Below are 23,016 nucleotides of genomic sequence, written 5' to 3'. Positions count from 1 at the left end.
CTGCAGACAACCTCGGGGCAGGAAATGGCATTAAACGCAGAACAGGGACACTGGCTGAAAAGCAAAACCAACAGGATCTCTGAGTGGTGATGAAGCAGGAAAAAGAGTGAAGAATGACCATCATTCCGACACAGTCAGCAGCTAATCATCTTTCCTCGGGGAAGATCTTTTCCAGGGATAGGTGAGTGAGGTGCATCTCAACAGTGGGAAGGGAATATGCCACACCAAAGGACTTGTATTTTCAGAGATTATAACCTCACCTCTCTATTTTTTAGTTTTGTGCTCAATAAAAGTCCCTTAACTCTTAAAAAAAAAACGCTTCCTCCCTGCCAGGACTAGCCCCAGGGACATGCAGTCTGGTGGGTCATACATGGCCCCATGCTCAGGGCACCATGTGTGGTTAACGTTCTGCTGTTACCATCTTAAAATTCTTAATTTGGGAACAGAGGGTCCCACTGTTTAGTTTTGTGCTGGACCCTGTGAATTCTGTAGCTGGCCCGGCTCCCTCCTCATCTTTAAGTGTACTCCTATTTGCATGCAGATGCCCTCAGTAGGTAACATAAACCTAGGACAGACAGAACTGTAGTGGTGGGTCAACATGTCTGGAAGAACATGTTTTTGCTGAGACTGGGGCTTTTTTCCCCTGCAGTCCCAACTACTTGTCACTTACTTGCTGTCAGATTTAGAAGGTCTTCAGAGTCCTCATTTATAAATGGGCAGAATAACAGTAAGGGCCTCATGGGCTTCCATGGAAAGGAAATGACATAAAGCTTGTCAACAAATGGACTTCCCTGATGGCTCAGTGGTAAACAATTCACGGGTTCGGTCCCTGGGTTGGGAAGATCCCCTGGAGAAGGAAATAGCACCCCACTCCAGTATTCTTGCCTGGGAAATCCCACTGCCGGAGGAGCCTGGTGGGTCACAGACCCTGGGGTCGCCAAGAGTGGAAGTGACTGCGCAACTCAACGATAACAACAAAGGTAAACAATTCGAGGCAACGAATTATTTGTCGTTATTTGTGGAGGGCCTTCAAAGGTCATTCACGGGAGAAAGTAATCCACGAGTCAGGCTTGGATGCCTAGGGGGCTGAAGACAGACGACTACATGTAAGGCAGCTGGCAGAGAAACACAGACTCCTCCGGAGGAAGCAGGCAACCTCTGGCGGAGCTAAGACCCCACCTCTGACTCCGTGGCTTCTTTCCCTTCCCCCAGGCCGGCTGGGGACCCTGCCTTGGTGACTGCGGCCCCTTTAGGTCAAGAGCAGGGGATACATTTGGGCAGTTCTAGACCATCTAGGTTCACTAGACACTGACCCGACACTGGATGGCTGGTGTTTAATCGAGGAGAAAGTGGCTTCCCAGAAGGTTCATTTCTGTGATTTAGGACAGACACAAGCAAGAACAAGGACAGAGCTTGAGCTATTGGGGTCGAACGGGAGTCATCTTTCCAGACCCTTCCCCTCTTAACTTTCACTTCACCGCATCTCAGATGATATTACATCCCTGCCTGATTAAAAAACACCACCACCACCACCCATATGGTCTTCCCTTTCTCAAACCAAAACAATTTTTTTTTTTTTTTAAACAAAATCTTCTCTCAAGGAGAACTAAATAGGTCGCCGCTTCTTCTCCAGGTCCGGCGCCTTTCTCCTTCGGTTCGGTCTAAAGATAGAAATTCCAGGTTCCTCGTGGCTGCATTTGACTGGGGCGGGGCGCGGTGGGGTGGTGGTGGGGGGGTAGGCTTTTGCTCTCCTAACAAGCAAAGAAATCCTATTTCCTTTAAGCTTGTCGCCTTCTCTTGCAGAAACGCCTCCTCGACCTCTCCAAACCGAGACAGACCAAAAAAAAAAAAAAATTCGAAATGTGGATTAAAACGCACCCAACAGCAGTCCTTTCTACGACACCCCCAAGAGGCCTGCAGGTCCGATGAGTCAAGCTCGCGGGGAGCGCCCTCGACTTTTCTGGAACCCAGACGTCCTAGGACTCCCCCTGCCCGGCCCCAGCTTTCTCCCTCCTACTGCTCGGGGGCCCGGGTGGTCGCGGCCCGGGAAGGCGCGCGCGGGGAAGCCGCACCTGTGGGCGCCTCGGGGGGCGCGGGCCCCTCCCGGCCGAGCGGGCGCAGCTCCCCGGCGGCTCCGCTAGGGGTCTCTCTCGGGTGCCGAGCGGGGTGGGCCGGATCAGCTGACTCGCCGGGCTCCGAGCCCCGCCGCCGCGCCGCCGCTCCGTCAGTTTCCTCGGCAGCGGTAGGAGAGCGAGCGCCCGGAGCAGCAGAGCGCGGGGCCACCGGAGACGGCGGCGGCGGCGACACCGGCAGAGCAAGGGCGCGGCGGCTCCTCCTCGCACGGCAGCTCGCTCTGTGCCCCGCGCAGGGTCGCGATGCTGCCCGCTTTGGCACTGGTCCTGCTGGCCGCCTGGACGGCTCGGGCGCTGGAGGTGAGTGCCGCGCCTCGGAATGGGGTGACGGTGGAGGGGGGTGGAGGATGGAGGGGACCGGCTCCCTCTTTCATCCAGAGAAGCGGGGCGATTGGGGGGAGCGATCGAGGGACCCCCTCTCTCGGCTCTGCGCCCTACGCCCCCGCTTGCGGGCGCCCTGCGCATCTCCGCCTCCGCCCCAGCCCTGCCCCGGGGACGCGCTCCGGCCGGCGCAGAGGGATCCGGCGAGGCGTCGGGCCCCGGGGTCCGCGCCAGTGTGGGTGGGCGCGAGTCGAGGAGGAGGCTCTCTTAGGCTCAGACCCTGATTCAGTCCTTTGCTCGGGGCCGGGGGAGGCGAGAGACATTCAGATGGGGGTTGGGGCGGTGGGGGGCGAGAGAACACGTGGGAAAAACCGAAAACGCAAGAGTCCCTGTATTCTGTCCCCAGCTCTTAATCGCTGCCCTTTCCTTTCTGTCGGGCCCTGGGGAGGAGTCGAGACGGCTCGGGGAAGCTGGGCACCCCCACCCCACCCCCTCGCGTCCCTTGGCCTTTTCCGCCCGCTTTCACCTTCCTTTCGCATCCCCACCACCCCTTCCTCTCCAGACCTCTTCCTCCTCCCTCTTCGCGGAGGCCCCCGAGGGCGACCCCAAGGAGGGTCGCGCATCGCCCTCCACGGGCAAACTTTGTGTCTCTCGGCGTCTCCCTTTTGTGTTAAGTTGCGAGAGAAGGGAGGGGTCGGAGACCCACAGCCACCTCGCACCTTCCCCAAGCCTAGACATCCAGGGCTTTCGCGCGCACCCTCAGATTCACCCGGAGAGGGAGAAGGTCCCCGGGAACAAAGCCGCGACACCCCGCCCTCGCCAGCCCCGGGGCGCGGTGGTCTGGGCGCCACCGAGCGTCCCGCCTGACTCCCTTCCCCGCGCTGCGCGGCCGTCCCGGAGGGGGCTGGGGCGCTGCTGGGGACGCGCTGGCGGCGCCTCGGAAGCCCTCCTCTTCCCCTCCTCCCCCCATCATCTCCGAGGCTGGCTCGTTCTTTTCTCGGTTGCAAAGTCCTTGGGGGAAAAATACGCGGAGAGTGCGGCGTGCGTCTGGAAAGGGCAGGGGCGGGTGGCGGGGCTGCGCGAGTTCTCCCCTCCTGTGCATCAAACGAGGCGTTTGTCGGATCGAGGCGCGGCCACTTCCCTGGCAGCGCTGGGCACTGTGATTTACCTCCCCCCGGGGGGCGCGGGCTGCTGGGGAGGGTCCTCGGGGTCATTTTTTTTTTTAGGGTGCAGATAAAAGGCTGGAAATTGAGCGAAGATTAAGACGGAGAAGATGGCGCCTCTGCAGTGCAGCAAAGGAAAGCTGTGGAGGCTGCAGCTTGGGAAATCCACCCACCACTAGGTGTATATAGCCAGTCTGCCCCATTCATCCAACTCTCCGACATTCAGCTGGCGCCTGTGCCAGATCACCGTTTTCCTTTTTATATGAAGATGCTTGGAAGTTGTTTGCTTGACAGCTGGGGCAGAAAAGGTCGTAATTTTGCTTCGTTCGGGTTTCCATTCGGTATTTTACCATTCGTCACCTCCCTTCCCAGTTTTAACCCCGGCCTTTTCCCCTTCCTCATGGTAATTTTCCCAAAAAAACAATTTCTGGACAAATGTTTTCCTGTAACTTCACTGAGACTGTATTGACTGTCACACCATGACAGCGTTTTAGTCCCTAATTTACAAGGTCACTGAACTTTTTCCTCTTTTACCTACGAGTGGCTCAAGAATCACCTCGGGGCTCATTAAGGCAGATAGTTTTGAGAGTTGAAGAATTTGGTTTTTCTGTTTTAAAAAATGCGCTTAATTAAGGGAGCTAGGCTTTTCCCAGTACTTAAAATCTACTCCTACAGTTATTTCAGTTTTCTCATTGTCTTATTACACGTTGAAAGACACAAATTAAGTAATTAAAAGCCTTTATAGTTGAAGCTTTTGTCAAAAAATAGATGTTTAAGTTTTCTGAGCAGTATTTTTTTCTGTGTGAAAGGAGGCAAATATGATACAGATTCCTTTTTCAGCCTGTTTGACTGCAGTTTTTGCTCCCATCTTTTTGGACATTTTCACTGGTTACTGTCACCTCCTTCAAACGGTGGAGGTGAGATGCATGTTAAATTCATTTTGCAAAGCCTTAATGAAAAGGTAGGCAGTTAACTCTGATGAGGTTTGAGGGGATTTATGCAGCTAAGTCACTGTCCACTGAAAAGATGTTGATTATGACTTAACTGTCTTTTGTAGGGCTTAGAAAATAGGTCTGCTGCTGCTGACTTGATGAATAAGGGCAATGATCATGGGGGGCTTGGCCTCTGGGAAAAGCATCATTACCCGAGCTGATGATTTTCCCTGGTACAGTGACAGAGTATGAGTTAAAAAGGCGCTGACATTTATTTAAACTTGCTTCCTCTTAAATTTATTTTCCAGTATTGTGGAGTTTAACCTAATTCACAAGTATCTGCTTCGATCGTGGTGCTAATTCAAAGATTATGGATACCTACTCACACTGGTCAGAACAGCCCTAACGGTGGATGCCTGGGCTCACAATCATGAAGCTCAGATGTGATGGTGAGCTGTAAGGAGTCAGCGCTTCTGGCTGACAGTGGGAAGCCATGATAACCATAGGGCACCCCAGCGGCTGTCCTGCCATCCTGTTGAGCAGAGGTGCCTGATGGGCACCTGGGAGGCCCTTAGTACTGCAGAGAAGTACTCCAGACAGAATAATGATCCCTGGTTCTCACCGGTGAAATAAAGAAAAACACACAACTAAATAGGTCACAAGGTTAAATTAGAAATGATTGAAAAGAAAGGTTGTGGTCCATTGACTATTGATTTGAAGGAAAACACAACAGACTCATGTAGAGAACAGACTTGTGATTGCAAAGGGCTAAGGGGAGGGAGGGGGCTGGACTGGGAGACTGGGACTGGCAGATGAAACCTATTATATGTAGGATGGATAGTAACAGCTCCTACTGTGTAGCACAGGGAATTACGTTCAGTACCTTGCAGTAAACAATATGGAAAAGAAAAAAGAGGAAAATGTAGAGGTAATACTCATGAAAAAGGCTTTCTCCCTTTTGCTAGAGGGTCTCTGTTTTATGTTACTGTTTATGGTGTACTAGAGACTTCTATGCAGATATTTGTATGAAGATGAAGCTGTCAGTCATTCTTGAAATATTGTACCTTTCCTGTGGCTGTTGAAGAGCATGGTAAAATTCAGTAGAAATCTACAGTCTCTTTCTACACATTCGATCTAGGTGGGGATATGTATTACTTTAAGAGACTTAGAAAGCATCTTCTATTAATATACTTCTCTAATCTCTGCCTAGTTGTATCAGTTACCAATGCAAAGGTAAACTTTATACATGTACTTTATAAATAAAGCTCTAGGATGTAAGGTTTACTTTGACTTGCATACCATATTCTCCTGTTCCCAGGAAGTTTGTACAGTAAATAAGACAGGCACATGATTATAAAAGAAAACAAAATGTTAAGTACCAGGAGGAAAGTACTGATTAAGTGGTATACTGAGTAAAAGTATTAACAGTATAAACATCTGTATATAAGGAATAAAGGAACCATGGGATGAGATAATCCTCGAGAATTTCCTGATGATTCCTTTCCAGCCAGATTTGTATCTTAGGTTTGGGGAAGGGAGGTTAAGTCTTTGCATTTATAGTATCTGTTTACATACCTCTTTCGCGAACACATACCCCTGAGGATGTGGGCAGAGCCAGTGTGGGATCTGATTTTCCTTGTGTCCCCATTTATTCATTAGGGCCATTTTAAGTTGAGTCTCTTGGGGCCAAGCTCTGGTCTGTAGCTCTGAAGATAGCGTGGTGAACAAAAACCGTCCCTTGCTTCAGGAAGCTTCCAGTCTAGTGGGGAAGACAGAGGATAAACAAATCATCCTACATGTGTGCTCATGAACTGTGACAGATGGTGAGACGGATGGCAAAGGTGTAGGTTACACTCTGGAGAGGAGTGTCTGCCTAGAAGCTAAATTGTGTCCGACTCTTCGCCACCCCGTGGACTGTACCACACCGGGCTTCTCGGTCCGGGGGATTTCCCAGGCAAGAGTACTGCAGTGGGTTGCCATCTCCTTCTCCCTGGGATCTTCCTGACCCAGAGATCGAACCCAGGTCTCCTGCCTTGGCAGGCAGGTTCTTTACCCCTGAGCCACCAGGGGGGCCCGGGAGAGGAATAGGGAATTGCAAATAAGGATTGAGAGGCCAAGAGCTCTGATGCAGCATCTTCATTAGAACCTTGACTGAAGAAGTGGGTACCCGATGAGAAAACTGATTCATGGGGCAGCAGCAAGGAACATGGGGAAAAGAAAATGTTTCTCTTTTGATTGTTTTCTTGGTGCTTTTCTACCTCTTCATGTTCCACTTGACTATGAAATGGTTTTCTTTTCATAGTAGGACCTCACATGCTTGTGGAAGTATTCCTCCATACATTCTAACATATGTGCTGAGTGGGAATTGATACACCATCTTCTGCAAATCCTTGGGGATGCTGTCACCCTGGGTCTTAATGGTTTGTATACAGAGACACCCTCCTCTGGGGCTGGAGGAAGACAGAGTGGCAGGCAGAGGAGGCCAAAGTGATGGAATGGACAGACCCCCGCCCTCCTGAATGAGTAGCGAGCTTAAGCCAGAAAATGTATATGTCTTCATTTTCCTTGTACTTGTTAGTAAAAGGAAAGCAGATAGTACCTGAACCCTTAAACTGAATTTGGCAATGAACACCAGGATGAAGGGGAAAATGTTATGTAACTGCTTCTTCAGTTTAATGTGGATGCCTTAAGAAACAACCATTTCAGTGAAGACTCTGATGTTTTCCTTTGAAAAAAGATCTCATGAATTTTCCTCTTCAGGTTAAAGGTGAATAGATACGCTTACTGGTACCTTTTTAGAAGTAGACATGCATCATAAACTGGATTCGAATGGACTGCTCTAGGAATGAAGTAATTCATTAGGGAAAAAAACAGCCTGGATGTGTTCATGAACTAATAGATGTATGAAAAGGGGATGCTGAATAGTTAGAATGGGGTACAGAGGATTCAGTTTCATGTATGTATTCTTAGCTGAGATGGGAACTAAGAGGCTATTTTACTTAGACTTATTTTGTGTGGCTACATTTGGAAGAAGCATGAAATACAGATTTAGCTTGAGCATTTCTAGGATTATAGTATTTTATGGAAGAAGATAGTGGTTGAAATGAGCAAAATGAGAGGCTTTTAAAAGCCAGCTCTATGGAAAGTAGTGTAATCGTTCCTACATTTATAGCCTTGATTTTGATAACCAGTAGGATGTCAGATCATAAACGTAGTTGTGAAATTTTTCATGTTTCCTGGGAAGGCAGCAGTCCACATTGGTCAAGCTATTGACTGTGAGCTAACTCATACTTCAGTTTGTTCCTCTGCAAAATGGGGATAATATTTACGGTTGTTGAAGGTTGAGTTAATATGTATGTAAAATGCTTGAAACAGTGAAAGCGTTAATATATAACATGATGGCATCTTATAAGCACATGGTAGTTACAATTACTGTTTATGATGTTGATGATGATGATGTAAAATAGACAGATTTAATCCTATACGTTGTTGAAAGTTAAAAAAAAATTTATATGATGTTTCACCTACTGACCAATGCGCTTACCAACCAGTTAAGACTGTATAGGAACTTGGCAATTTGTTCATGAGAAGAATGAATTAATTTGATTTAAATTTTAAAAAAGACATTGGAGATAAAATTTGTATCACAAAATTAAAACATATACAAATTTATTAAATATTCGTATTTATTTTGTATTTTAGTTGGCTTTTTTGAAAAGCCCTAAGACAATTCATGCTTATAGAAAAACTTGAACAGTACAGAAATATGTAAAAAAACATAAGCAGTTGTTACACAAATGAGTAAGACCTACTTTAAATGTGTGCACCCTGGCAGCTAGCTACACATGTCTGAAATTGAGCAAGTTTATATTCTGGCTTGATTATTAATTCAGCTATTAGTTGACTGTCAGCTGTGTGCAGAGAGCTGTGAATAACTTGGTTTAATTCTCAGCATAACCTTCTCTAGAAAATGAATAACCCAGTTTGGCCAATCTAGGCAGAAATGGAAGATATCAGATGCTAGCAAAAGAATTTTGGTCCTAGCCTAGACTGGAAGCTTTAAATAATTTTCACCTGAGGATAAGTAAAGCTAAAAGCAAGACTGCCTGAGAAGGCAGCACTTCTGGAAGAAACCAACTTTCAAAATAAAATGAATTATGTTAATCGCTCTCTCTCTCTCTGTCACTCGTTCTTGTCCGATTCTGTGACCTCATGGACTGTAGTGCACCAGGCTCCTTGGTCCATGGAATTCTCCTGGCAGGAAGAGTGGAGTGGATAGACATTCCCTTCTCCAGGGATTTTCCCGACCCAGGAGTCAGACCTGGGTCTCCTGCATTGCAGGCAGGTTCTTTTACCTTCTGAGCCACCAGGGAAGCCCATATTAATAGCTATTTGATGATAAATTCTATAGTGATCTACTATAAAACTTAGTAGTGACCTACTGCTTAATTAAAAGCATACTTTTTAAATCAGCACAGTCTGCTCATTATAAAATAAAAGGTTTGCAATCCCAGTTTCAAAATTAGGCTGAAGATATTTAAGGATACCCCAAATTGGTGATACCGTGGTTAGGGTATGATCAAGGTACTGAAGAATCAATAAGTGAAGTCCAAATGAGTTTATATGGTTTTTTTGGTCACTGCAATGCATGTATTTCTTTCATCACTGCCCTGCTGGATCAAAAAAGTGGGTTCAAGTAGGATGATGCAGTTATTGTAGGTATGTTTGAAATAAACATGCTTCTCAAGAGTAGGTACAGTAAGAAATGAAAGTACCACAACCACATATGCAGGGTCTGTGAGCAGGGGGAGAGAATAAGCAAGATGAACTTTTCAGAAAAGAGAAAAGAACAACAAACCCTGTTTTAGAGATGAGCAGATCGTAGAATTCTTAAGGTCTTATTAGTGATGAACCCGGGTGTTTGTATCTTCTTCCAGGTAGTCTTTCTTTCTCGATTTATTCTTTCTTCCCTAGTTGAGATGGCATTTAGCTGAGAAATTTGGGCAAGAAAAAAAATTTTTTAGTGATTTATTGATATGAAATTGTTCTTTGCTTGAGTCTCTTTCATGGAGAATCTAATAGTATGTTCCTATGTTTTCATTTTGCTTCCATAGTAATCTACATTGTATCTTCACTAAAGGATGTTTGAGGTATCTTTGTGATCAGGACTGGTAAATTACTTTTCATCCTTGCTTCCCTGGTAGCTCAGCTGGTAAAGAATCCGCCTGCAATGTAGGAGACCCTGGTTCGATTCCTGAGTTGGGAAAATCCCCTGGAGAAAGGCATGGCAACCTACTCCAGTATTCTTGGGAAGGATGCTTATAAGAATAAGAAATCTATACTCTTATCAAGAAAAGTCATTTGCATGAAGTGAAGAATGCATTGTTACTCTTGCTGATTTGTTAAATTTCAAAGCTTTAAAGATGGATATAATTTGACCCCAGAGTGACATTTTATGGGAATACAGACAAGAGGTTACCCTTGAGATGCATTTGTATACTTTAGGCCTGACCTCTTACCCACAAGTGACCACTAACTCATTTGTTGCTTCTCCTGTCTGCATATGACTGGATTACAATAAAATTAACAGGACAACGTAGTTTTTATTTTTAGTCAACAATGAAGAAAATAGTAGTCCTGGTTTGGTTAGTCCAAAAAAGGACTTTTTGTGTTTGTTCTTATTAATGGATGGCTTTTCAAAAGCACAATTATTGTTTTGTTTTGTAATGGAATTAATAGGCACACATGATAAAGATAGATAACTGTTGTTGTAAACATATTTATTGATTTTTTTCATCTTTCAAAAAACATCCTTATCTACTTTGGAGGTTGAGACTTTGAAACTGATGCAAACTTTTTGAAATCTTTGCTTAACTCTTCAGTGACTAACATAAAAACTTATCATAGGAAAAGCTATATTTGAGTGCTAGTATTTCTCATACTGGTGCTCTTAATTACTTGCTTTTTTTTAGGCAAATAGTTTTGTCATTGTAGTGTATTGGTTTGAAGATGTAAGTGATGAGTTTTTAAGAAACTTCCACAGAAACTTGCAAATATATAAACTGACCGTTCTAGGAATAATTTATTCCAATACATATTAGATGAATGAGCAACTTAAAATTAAAATCAGATTTTATAGAGACATTACTAGTGTATTTTCATACATAGAAACTTAGGTTTTTATGAGCACAGCCAGGAAAGGAAAATTCACTCCTTCATTTAACCGATATTTTTGAGGTCCCTCTCCTCATGGGAGTTTACAGTATAATGAGGGGTAGACAGAATAAATAGCAATGGAAGAATAAAAAGTATTAGAAGACTTGGAAAAAATTAAGTTGGGCAAAGATATTATCAGTGAATGCTAGGTGGAAATCTACCATGAATGTGATATTTTATGTGGTATTATCAGGAAAGTTCTCTGACCCAAATGTAAACTTAGATATCTGGAGGAAAGAACTATTTATTCACTTTGGTGTAAAACCATGACCAGGAACAAGAATGTACTTTGGTGGTTAGATATTAAAAATAAAATGGTGGGGCAGAGAACACAAAACCTGATGGCAAACTGTTTCCTGTAATTTGTTTCATAACTCACTGCAGTGCCTTACATCTGGTATTTACAAAATACTTGACAAATTTTCTAAATGAAGACTCTGGGAATTTTATACTGTAGTGCTAATTATATTTGATTCTTGACATCTAGCTTCTCTCATGTTTAAAAAAGTTGTGAATGACACCAAGTCTACCAAAAAAAATTAAGCCTTTTTAAATAAGATTTACTCTTTCAGTCTTTCTAAAACATTTTATTGTGAAAAGAATATGAAATGCTGTTAGTAACTTCATTTGCAATTCTTTATTTCAGATATTCAGTTGACCCAGGGGAAAAAAATGCCTTGTTCTTGAAATATTTCATCAATCCTCTGATTGATTGGGACATTTTCAGTTGAAGGTGCTCAGAAATGATTTTCTTTGATCAAGATAGTGAAATTTAGAGAGAAGACATTGTGTATTGGAGTGAAATTGAGCGGCCATCAAAATGAAAATTTCATTATAATTTGGCTTTTTGCAGTTTGCTTTTTTTTTTTTTTTTTGCCATTTTACAGCTAATACATTGCCTTTTATGTTAGTGTGAACTAGGATCAAAACTGGCCCTTTTAAAAAAAGATTGAAATTCTGTTATTTCTACTCTCTTAAGAAATCGTACTTTGTAAGTTCAAGGGTTTGAAGCCAATACCACTATATGCTACTAACTTGACAGGCACTGAAAATCTAATTGAGGTCCTTATGATTAACTTTGTGTTTTACCAGGGTTTTCTCAGGGTTGTTTTTAATGTTTTGTGTCAAGTGTTGAATCCTCTTACACCACGGAATCCAGAAAATTTCAATCCAATAAAAGTGAACTAAATTTTAAAACCCTGTAGTTGTTTTGTGCAGGGCAGGTTCTTGGCTAATTGATAAGATGATTGAACAGGAAGGCAGCTTGTGTATTTCCGTTGGTGTGAGGAATTGTGAAAGGCTCCAGTTTCAAGAGTACATTTGTGACAAAACTGTAATTTTGGAATCACTGCATACTTGTTCAGTGAAGTATGCGAGGAGAGAATTCTCAGAGGGTGACCATGTGACTAGATGGCTCAAACAGTAGAAGCAAAAGCTATCTTAAGGTAGAGTTACCTTAAAACAGTGCAAGTCCCTGGAACTTGGGACTGAGTAATTAGTAAGCATGGCCATTGGAGACATCCTGGACAAAGATAATGAATAGGGAGGACTTTCTTAAATAAACAAGGTAGGAAGCAGACCCACCCAGTTCCCAAGAAATTCCTTTCCTTGTCTGTATTTGCCCTTTGAATATCTCACTTCACTTTCATGAGCCTGGACAAAGGTCAAATTTGTATCTTTGTGAATTTTCTGGGTGGTGCTGTGAAAGGATACAGATGGGAAGTATTCAGCTTCTTGGGAGTATTTCTTGTGTGTGTGTTCTTTGCTGTATTTATTGACTTCATGAATAGCCAATGAAGAGAAAAATATTTTAGCTTAAGTTTGTTTTTCTTTTCCTGGAGAAGAGAAAAAGACTTTGCTTAAAATATACTCAGGGTTTATTGCCATTGTTAAATTGTTTATGCTTTTTAAGAAACCTTACAATGTAACCTCCGTTACTGGTTTGCTTATTCATCTCAGAGATGTAACATCTGAAATGCTGACCCAGACCTGTGGATTGATTCTTGTTAGCAGATGAGGGGAAAGTTTAATGCAGGATGTTTTGTCTCTATTTCAGATTTTCTTAGGGCATTTGTGATTGACTTCTGGGCTTCGTTGGTAGCTCAGCTGGTAAAGAATCTGCCTGCAATGCAGGAGACCCTGGTTTGATCCCTGGGTTGGGAAGATCCCCTGGAGAAGGGGTAGGCTACCCACTCCAGTATTCCTTGGGCTTCGCTTGTGGCTCAGCTGGTAAAGAATCAACCTGCAATGTGGGAGACCTGGGTTCGATCCCTGGGTTGGAAAGATTCCCTGGAGAAGGGAAAGGTTACCCACTCCAGTATTCTGGCCCGGAGAATTCCATGGACTACAGTCCATGGGGTCACACAAGAGTCAGACACGACTGAGCGACTTTCACTTCACCTTCAGGCATTTTGGGGCTTCCCAGTTGGTGCAAAGGTAAAGAATATACCTGCCAGTGCCATTTGCAATGACAGCTAAGTGGTGGGGTATTTTATTCTGCTTTTTTAAGTATGCCTGATATGGGCATGGGCTTCCCAGGTGGCGCTAGTGGTAAAGAACCTGCGTGCCAGTGCAGGAGACTGAAGAGATGCAGCTTTGATCCCTGGGTCGGGAAGATCCCCTGGAGGAGGAAATGGCAACCCACTCCAATGTTCTTGCCTGGAAAATTCCATGGACAGAGGCACTTGGTGGGCCATAGTCCATGAGGTCACACAGAGTCAGACAGACACAGCTGAGCACACACACACACATACACACACAGAGCAGACATTTTACCAGCACTTCATGGTTTATTTAAATTGCATCCTAATAGTTTGACATATTGTACATGGTTCTGTCTTAAGGAAATGTCTAAAATATCCTGGTTTCTCAAAAACTACTCTTGGTTTTATTTTCTGCATTCTTTCTTTCTGAACCCTTGGTTCTCTTTAAGTAATCAAAAGCTTAGTTCAAGTTTGATCATCTTACATCTTGGTTTTCCTTTTATTTTTGCAGTGTCTAGCAAAGAAAATATTTTGTCTCATCACTTCAAGAGACTACCTTCTGAAATGCAGTTGACAATTTGTAGTATCCAAAATAGTTGTTGATTAATCATGAGAATCAGAAAGAGGAGCCAGTATGTGTTTGAAGATAAATCTCCCATCACCCTTGAAATTATACATTTTCCCCCCATAAAAAGAGTGAGTGATAATTTATACCATGAAAGTTTGAAAATGTGGGTTAACTGTATTAGCTGGCATTTGAAAATTAAGAAAGTCTTGTTTTTTTAATTTCTGAATAGTTTTCTAATGGTCACTTGGTTTATCTAAGTTGAGAAACTTTATTTTAAAACTTTATTATTTAAAATTTCCTCAACAGATATATTTTATTCTGATATCTGTTCTGCTTTCATATACCTGCAAATATTTTATTTAATTATAGGCCATGGTTTAAGGCCAGTCTGAAAAGCTTGTGCCTTTAGTTGGCTCTGGATTGCAGAGTTAGGGACTGTTGCTTGCTTTGAAACAATTGGTAGTTGATTTTGTAGGCAGTCAGATGGATACTTTTGTTTCAGTTCAGTACAGTCTCTCAGTCCTGTCCCTCAGTCCTGTCCAACACTTTCCAAACTCCACGGACTGTAGCACGCCAGGCGTCCCTGTCCATCACCAACTCCCGGAGCTTACTCAAACTTATGTCCATTGAGTCGGTGATGCCATCCAGGCATCTCATCCTCTGTCATCCCCTTCTCCTCCTCTCAATCTTTCCCAGCATCAGGGTCTTTTCCAGTGAGTCAGTTCTTCGCATCAGGTGGCCAAAGTATTGGAGTTTCAGCTTTAGCATCAGCCCTTCCAATGAATATTTAGGACTGATTTCCTTTAGGATGGACTGGTTGGATCTCCTTGCAGCCCGAGGGATTCTCAAGAGTCTTCTCCAACACCACAGTTCAAAAGCATCAGTTCTCCACTGCTCAGCTTTCTTTATAGTCCAACTCTCACACCCATACGTGACCACTGAAAAAACCATAGCCTTGACTAGATGGACCTTTGTTGACAAAGGAATGTCTCTGCTTTTTAATATGCTGTCTAGATTGGTCATAACTTTTCTTCCAAGGAGCAAGTGTCTTTTAATTTCATGGCTGCAGTCACTATCTGCAGTGATTTTGGAGCCTCCCAAAATAGTCTGACACTGTTTCCATTGTTTCCCCATCTATTTCCCATGAAGTGACGGGACCAGATGCCATGATCTAGTTTTCTGAATGTTGAGTTTTAAGCCAACTTTTTCACTCTCCTCTTTGACTTTCATCAAGAGGCTCTTTAGTTCTTCTTCGCTTTCTGCCATAAGGGTGGTGTCATTCACATATCTGAGGTTATTGATATTTCTCCCGGCAATCTTGATTCCAGCTTGTACTTCATCCTGCCCAGCGTTTCTCATGATGTACTCTGCATATAAGTTAAATAGGCAGGGTGACAATATACAACCATGACATATTCCTTTTCCTATTTGGAACCAGTCTGTTGTTCCATGTCCAGTTCTAACTGTTGCTTCCTGCCCTGCATACAGATTTCTCAAGAGGCAGGTCAGGTGGTCTGTTAGTCCCTTCTCTTTAAGATCTCTTAATTGCAAAAGTTGGCAGTCCAAGAAAATTTTCTGAGGATATTCATTCTTGACTTAGCTGAGACTTATAAATCTTATTGGTTTCGTTCACAGTCTGCTGTATTGCTAAGTAAACAGACTCTCTAGAAATGATCTCTGCTTCTTTGATTGTTTAGAATACATTAATTGATACAGATTGCAAAAATCAGTAAAAAGTTTCTAGTTAGGTGTCAATGAAACATGCTCCACCCATGCAAGTTTATTTTAATTGTTCCTATTTGAATATGAGTTTTAAAAAGAAGATCGTGATCATCTTTATGAAGGAAACTCAATTATTACTTTAAATTTATATTCAGTTCAAAGGAAATGGAAAACTGTTGTGCCTCTGTGAAGACACATCCATTTAAGGTTATGTTTAAATCCTACAATCCTACAGCTGATAATTAAGATTTAGTCTCAGAGTAAATGAAGTGATGTTGATTATTTTCAGGCCCAATATTATTTGATTCATTGTTGCTGAGTAGAATATGAAAACAAAAGCAAAACTTTAAAATAGCGGTTTATAAATATTATCTGGAAATGATATGCACCGGGTCCTAATAGTGAAGACCCAGGGAATGGCAACTACCATTCAGATACCTTCCTGATGTCATTTCATCTCAGAATTCCTCTGGCTCTCCCTTACTGCCAGGCCTAACTCCAAAACAAAGCAGTTCAATAAAAGTATAACGGGACCACAGGTGTAATTTAAGATTTTCTAGTGTCCACCTCAAAGACAGAAGAAACTGGCAAAATTAGTGTGTAACACTGAAAGAAAGTGAAAGTTGCTCAGTCCTTTCTGACTCTTTGCGACCCCAAGAACTATACAGTCCATGGAATTCTCCAGGCCAGAATACTAGAGTGGGTAGCCTTTTGTTTCTCCAGGAGATTTTCACAACCCAGGGATCCATCCCAGGTCTCCCACATTGCAGGCAGATTCTTTACCAGCTGAGCCACAAGGGAAGCCCAAATTAGTGTGTTATACCTAATAAATATAAAATACCATTTCAATATAGGTCAATATAAAAATTATTCATGAAATGTATTACACTCTTTTTTCATTTTATGTCTTCAAAATTTTACCCATAGAATATAGTTAAGTCCGACCAGCCGTATTCCATGCAGCCAGTAGCCACATTCGCTGGTGGCTACCATATTGGACAATGCAGCTATGGAAGGGCCAACTGAATTTATTGCTGTAGGAAAAGAATCAGGTTTTGGAGCAGATAGTATACATAGGACCTCCTTTCTATCCCCCCTTGTTAGATCAAGAAACTGGGATCTGACGATGCTGAGTTGTCTGATAATCGCTTCAAAATTATGGGTCTGAGCCCTAATCCCTGACCTGTGGTTTCTAATCTTGCTTCATCATCCTGTTTCTTCCTTCTTCTTTTATATGTTGCTGTGTCAGTTTGAATATGCACTAATATTTGGTGGTTGCTATCAGTTAAATACTGAGCCAGGAGCTTTAAGAAAATCTGGCCTGCTTGAGGAAGGCAAGGCTTGATCAAGACAAAACTCTGGGGGCAGGGTAAATAAAATGACCAGGCATACTGAGGATCTCTCAGCGGAATAGTGATGTGAGGGGATGCTGGGTCCAGTGCTCAGTTTTGTTTCTTGGCGTGGGCACTGCTGGAGTACCAGTTGGGTGGACCCTTTGGGACCCAGAGTATGTGACTCAGAACTCATTGAAATATCATCTGCCCACTGAAAGGAAAAGAGGTCAGCAAGACATTATGTATTATGTACCGTTTGTTGTGTGTGTGAGGTCTATTCCTGGAAACAGACCTGGGTTAAGCTTTCTGTTCCTGGGTTAAGCTTGCTTTCTTTTTTCTTCCCTTTTTTTGGAAAGTTCCCCATATGAGTGCCCATAATTCTTACCCAATTATATTTAAAGTATGGTGTTTTTTTGACAACTTAAGCCCAGTGGCATATAAAATAGTTGTTTTCCAAATGCAAGCATTGTGGAATGGTTACCGCACAGCACTGGTTGGTGAAGACAGGGGATTGATGTACTTCTGGGCTCGTTGCTGTTAAGTGTTTGTTTTATGGTATGAAGAAGCTCCATGAGTGAACTTTTAAAGTTGAAAGTAGTTTTTAAATATTTATCAGCTGGATATCGTAGATGGTGTGAGTGCTTTGAAGAGAGTTTACATGTATTCAGTGACTTAGGCTTAGTGATTTTAGATACAGTGTTAACTTGACAATTTTTCTATTTAAATCTTAAGACTTTCTGTTTGTCACTAGACTTTACCCACAAGGCATAATTGATCTTTAAGTTAAGCATGCACTGTATTTTCTTCATACTGTGTGCAAAAATAATTGCATTTTGCAAAGGCTAATGTGTGGGACAATGCCTAGAGGATTCAGGGCTTGTAGGAATGAGCTAAAAGTATAAGGGTATCTGTATCTCCTTTGGAGGTTGACTATTAAACTTAAAAAAATTTGTCTTTAAGCTTAAAAAGATGCACTTTTTTTTTAATATCAGTTTTCCATATATTTTTCATAATAAATATAACCAAGAGGTACAGAAGTTTAGAGTTTTAAACTGTTTGGGAGAATCATATTTTTTCAAATTATATATGTTAGATTTTTTTTGAATTAGAAAAGTATTATGATTTCATTGTAGGTTGTTGTTGTCATTGTTAAGTCGCTCAGTCGTGTCTGACTCTTTGCGACCCCTTGAACTGCAGCACACCAGGCTTCCCTGTGCTTCACTGTCTCCCAGAGTTTGCTCAAACTCATGTCCATTGAGTCAGCAATGCTGTCTAACTGTCTCATCCTCTGCCGTCCCCTTCTCCTCTTGACCTCAATCTTTCCCAGCATCAGGGTCTTTTCCAGTGGGTCAGTTCTTTGAATCAGGTGGCCAAAGTATTGGAGCTTCAGCTTCAGCATCAGTCAGGGTTGACTTTCCTTTAGGATTGACTTGTTTGAGCTCCTTGCAGTCCAAGGGACTCAAGAGTCTTTTCTATCACACAGTTCAAAAGCATCAATTCTTCAGCACTCAGCCTTCTTTGTGGTCCAACTGTCACATCCATACATGACTGCTGGAAAAACCATAGCTTTGACTCTACAGACCTTTGTTGGCAAAGTGATGTCTCTGCTTTTTAATACACTATCTAGGTTTGTTTGTCATGGCTTTTCCTCCAAGGAGCAAGTGTCTTTTATTTTCATGGCTGCAGTCACCATCCACAGTAATTTTGGAGCCCCCAAAAATAAAATCTGTCACTTATTCCACTTTTTCCCTCATCTGTTTGCCGTGAAGTGATGGGACCAGATGCCATGATCTGAGTTTCTTTGAATGTTGAGTTTTAAGCCAGTTTTTTCACTCTCTTTCACCCTCATCAAAAGGCTCTTTAGTTCCTCTTTACTTTCTTCCATCAGAGTAGTATCATCTCCATATCTGAGGTTATTGATATTTCTCCCAGTAATCTTGATTCCAGCTTGTGATTCATCCAGGCTGGCATTTCACATGATGTACTCTGCATATAAGTTATATAAGCAGGGCAACAATATACAGCCTTGACAGACTGCTTTCTCAATTTTGAACGAGTCTATTATTTCATGTCTAGTTCTGACTGCTGCTTCTTGACCTATGTACAGGTTTATCAGGAGGCAGATGAGGTGGTCTGGCATTCTCTTCTCTTTAAGAATTTTTCAAGTTTGTTGTGATCCACACAGTCAAAGGCTTTAGGGTAGTAAATAAATCAGAAGTAGATGTATTTCTGGAATTCCTTTGCTTTCTCTATGATCCAAGGGATGTTGGCAATTTGATCTCTGGTGCTTCTGCCTTTTCTAAATCCAGCTTGTACATCTGGAAGTTCTTGGTTGATGTACTGTTGAAGCCTGGCTTGAAGGATTTTGAGCATTATCCTGCTAGCATGTGAAATTGTCCAGTAGTTTGAACATTCTTTGGTATTGTCCTTCTTTGGGACTGGAATGAAAAGACCTTTTCCAGGTTCCATTGTAGGAAACCTAGAGAAAATATAAAAACATGCATAATTCTACCACCTGTAAATGCCTGTTTTATTTCACGTTTTAAAGCATTTTTCAGATCATGCTGTAGCTTCCATTCTGTATCCTGCATTTCATTCCTTAACATTAAATCTCCTGACATTATAAGTTCTTTGTAAGTGTTATGTAATGGATATATGAATCTGTTTAGGGCAATAGGAGCTATGTAATCGTGGACATGTGCTTTTCTTATTTGGCATTTCCAACCCGAGGTTAGGATGAAAGTAGTGATGTAGGGAGGGAGCTTGCGCCAAATTCTTGTTCATATTTTAAGTATTTATTGAATGATCTAAATTGCTACCCTCGAGTAGTGTTCAGCACCGTGGTCCTTCAGCTGTAAAGAGCTTGAAGGAAAAGAGATGAGCAAGGACTGTAGAAATTAACAAGGATAAAGAAAACCTGACCTAGTCATTCAAACAAGCAATCCTCTTATTTAGTAGTTCCATGATCACTTTTATAGGAAGAAGTTTGTAAGAACCTATTAAACCTGTAGAAGTCAGTAAAATTGTGATTTCAGTTTCTAGAGCTCCTCACTAGGAGCATTAATTAGGTAACGTGGTTAAACAGATATAAATAAAGCTTCCTCATCTCCTTGTTGTTCAAGTTGCTCCTGATTTTATGTGGTTAAAAGGTTGGGCAAATAGGAAACATGTTACCCAGACCCAAAAATGAATATAAAAATATCTATAAAGGAATAAAAGTCATGCTGATTAAAAAAAAAAAAAAGTTGGGAAGATTTATTCCATGATGTTCCCGAAGGCAAGAAACTTTAGCCACAAAAAAGAGGAAGATTTGTCTTTAAATTTAACAATGTGTGGTGAGTCGCCACTTCCATAGAACCCTGTCTAGGGCTGTGGAACCCATTCAGCCAGACCCATTTTAATCTATGATTATTATCTGCTATTCACATGGACAATTACAGAATACTATATTTCATTTCATAGGTTTTTGGAGTAAGGATTATGTTGTTGGCTGAAATTGAATACTGTAAATAGGCAGTAAATAAATGTTACCCCTGCAAGCCCAGACTTGTTTTTCTTTGTTTTGTCATGTCTCCACAATTAGCTGCTCGCTCTTAAAATGATACAGTCTCTCAGACCTAGTCATTTCCTTAAGGCTGTCTTCTTTTCTGTGAACCTCTTCTTATACTCCATCTCCCTCAACTCCTGTAAAAATGTTAACCAAATAAAATGTGTATGCTTTTTCTCCGTTAATCTGTCTTTCGTCAGTTTAATTTGCACAGACCCAGGAACTAAACCTAACAGGAAAAAACTGTTTTCCTCTCCTACAAGTATTCAACTGGAGGAATAGTATTAATAAATGCAAAGGTGTCTGAATAAGTCGGTAAACTGTTACAAATATCTCATGAATTATGTCTGTATAATTTATGATGACTCACATTCTTGAATCATTTATGGAGACTAATGGTCAGTGTCTTCCATATTGAATTTACCCAGTGTTGGAGTAGAATGCATATTTTAATCACGAGGGATTTTATGGAAGACGCTCTGTATTCTAAACATTCAAAAGAGTTCTTCGTGTATATAATAATTCATCTTTGCTTCTCTTTAAAAATTTAAGACGGGGAGAACTACTATTCTACAGCTATTTCAGGTTTTTTTATTTTGTTTCTAGTAAGCATTAGACATTTGGCAGTCAAATCATGTCACACTGTTGTGATTTATTAGTTCTGAAATAAACACCTCTAATTCTGGCATAAGTAAAAATAGATGCTTTCTTGGCTTTTGCAATAATAATAGACAATTATCTAGCTCTTTCTATGAGCTGAGCACTGTTGGAAGGGCTTCTTATGTATTCAGCAGCTGCCCATGAGGGAGCTACTGCTAAGTTATCCCCATTGCTTGACGTATCAGCAGGGAAGGAGCTTGGAAATAGACGAGGTGCAAGCCCTCTTGCCTTCCCTGTCTGTATTCTTTTTTTTTTTTTATCAAGTAAGCCAGAAAGATAAACACCAATACAGTATACTAACACATATATATGGAATTTTAAAAGTTGGTAACGATAACCCTATATGCAAAACAGAAAAAGAGACAGATGTACAGAACAGACCTCTCTGTATTCTTAACCGCTTACCTTGTCTGCCTCTGGGAAAATGGAATAACGGGTGGAGTTCAGCTGGCGTTTCCTCTTGGACTAGGCAGTTAGCTCCTGGAGGAAGCAGGCCGGTGTTCCAGTGGCTGCTTGTTGAGAAATGTCTCATTTGTTCCCCGCTCAGTTCCTGGCAGCATCTGCTCCCTCCAGCCTCACCTGCAGGAACTTCTGAAACCCGCTGTCTTCTCCCTTTCTACATCCTCCCTTTCCATCCCAATCCCACCTCTTCCCTCTCAGCCCCGAAGAAGATTGTCCAGAGTGTAGATGTTGGAGTCATTCCGACCTTGGATTTGAGTCACAACTCCTTCAATGGCAGGAAATTGACTTAACTTCCCTAAACCTAAATTTCCACATCTACAGAGTGTCTATAAATAAGTTGGTCAGGAGGAAAAGCCAGTTAGAAATTGGGTACAAAGTATGGAGCCTGCCCCTATAGGAAGCCCTGAAAGGATAAATGGCTCTGGTGTCCATTTGAAGTCTCCTTGTAACGTCCCCTCTTCTCGGATCTTTCACAGATATCCTTGATGTTTATCCCGTGACGATGCCAAGGCTGGGGAAGCAGCCGGTGACCCATGGCACTGCCCTGTTTAGCGTCACGTTCAGTACTGTCAGATAGCCGGAAGGCTGTATGGAGTATGTCACCATTTCGTTGATAACATTTTTGACATCTGAAAACAGGAATGACCTATTTTAACTCTTGCATAAACTTGGATCACATTGTTCGAGTTAGAAGTGCTTGTGCACGCAGAAGAAAACCCAGTAGGAAAGGAATGTCAGGCCTGCATGTCCGGGATGCGACTCTATTCTCTGTCCGCTTTCCTGCCCGTCCCGGCCCTGCCCCTTCTTTGGCATGTTCAGCAGTGACCCTGAACAAGTGACTGCCTTGGCTGCTGGGACCAGCTGGAGGCGGCCGCAAATTTCTGGCTTCCAAGGCTCTCTGTTGCTCAGTCGCTCTGTCGTGTCCGACTCTTTGCAACCCTGTGGACTGTAGCTCGCCAGGCTTCCCTGTCCACTATCTCCCGGAGTTTGCTCAAACTCATGTTCATTGAGTCGGTGATGCCATCCAACCATCTCATCCTCTGTCGCCCCTTCTCCTCCTGCTCTGAATCTTTCCCAGCATCAGGGTCCTTTCCAAAGATCTGTCTTAACCCCTCTGAAAATAAAGAGATTGTCACATATCAAAGGGGACTGGACAGGAGATAATTGGGAGCTCTTTCTGATGGGACCTGAGACTTCTAGCACCTGCAGAAGCTTCTGGAAATGGTAGTGCTCAGACTTTAGGTAGAATTAACTGAAATCCCTGGGAACCTGCTCACACATCTCTCATACTGTGTATCAGAAATGTCTACTCTTCTTCACATTTTATCAATGCACTTCTCATGTCATACAGACATCAGTTTCAGGGGGAAAAAATCACCATGCACTTTTGGTAGTCTCAGATGACTCATTAAATTTTATTAATTGACAAAGTATGGATTGAATGAAGCAGTCTGTTTTTGTTTGGGGGAGGGTTAT

At 42.4% G+C, this 23,016-nt stretch overlaps 1 protein-coding gene across 6 annotated transcripts in view; it reads left to right on the top strand.

The window, feature by feature from the left end:
- Window positions 1-2,185: 2,185 nt before the first annotated feature.
- Window positions 2,186-23,016, top strand: part of APP (amyloid beta precursor protein) — a 286,389-nt gene continuing 265,558 nt past the window's right edge. For 2 of the 6 annotated variants that reach the window (XM_020892410.2, XM_020892408.2), the window contains exon 1: window positions 2,186-2,432. In XM_020892410.2, the coding sequence (XP_020748069.1) occupies window positions 2,376-2,432 (57 nt within the window). In that variant the 5' untranslated portion in view covers window positions 2,186-2,375. The remainder of the gene's footprint in view (window positions 2,433-23,016) is intronic. The other 4 variants (XM_020892409.2, XM_020892406.2, XM_020892412.2 and 1 more) reach the window with 3 other exon arrangements.

Source organism: Odocoileus virginianus, chromosome 25 (genome assembly GCF_023699985.2).
Source record: "Odocoileus virginianus isolate 20LAN1187 ecotype Illinois chromosome 25, Ovbor_1.2, whole genome shotgun sequence".
In the NCBI taxonomy this organism is placed as follows: Eukaryota; Metazoa; Chordata; class Mammalia; order Artiodactyla; family Cervidae; genus Odocoileus; species Odocoileus virginianus.
This window is presented reverse-complemented; position numbering and strand designations above follow the sequence as displayed.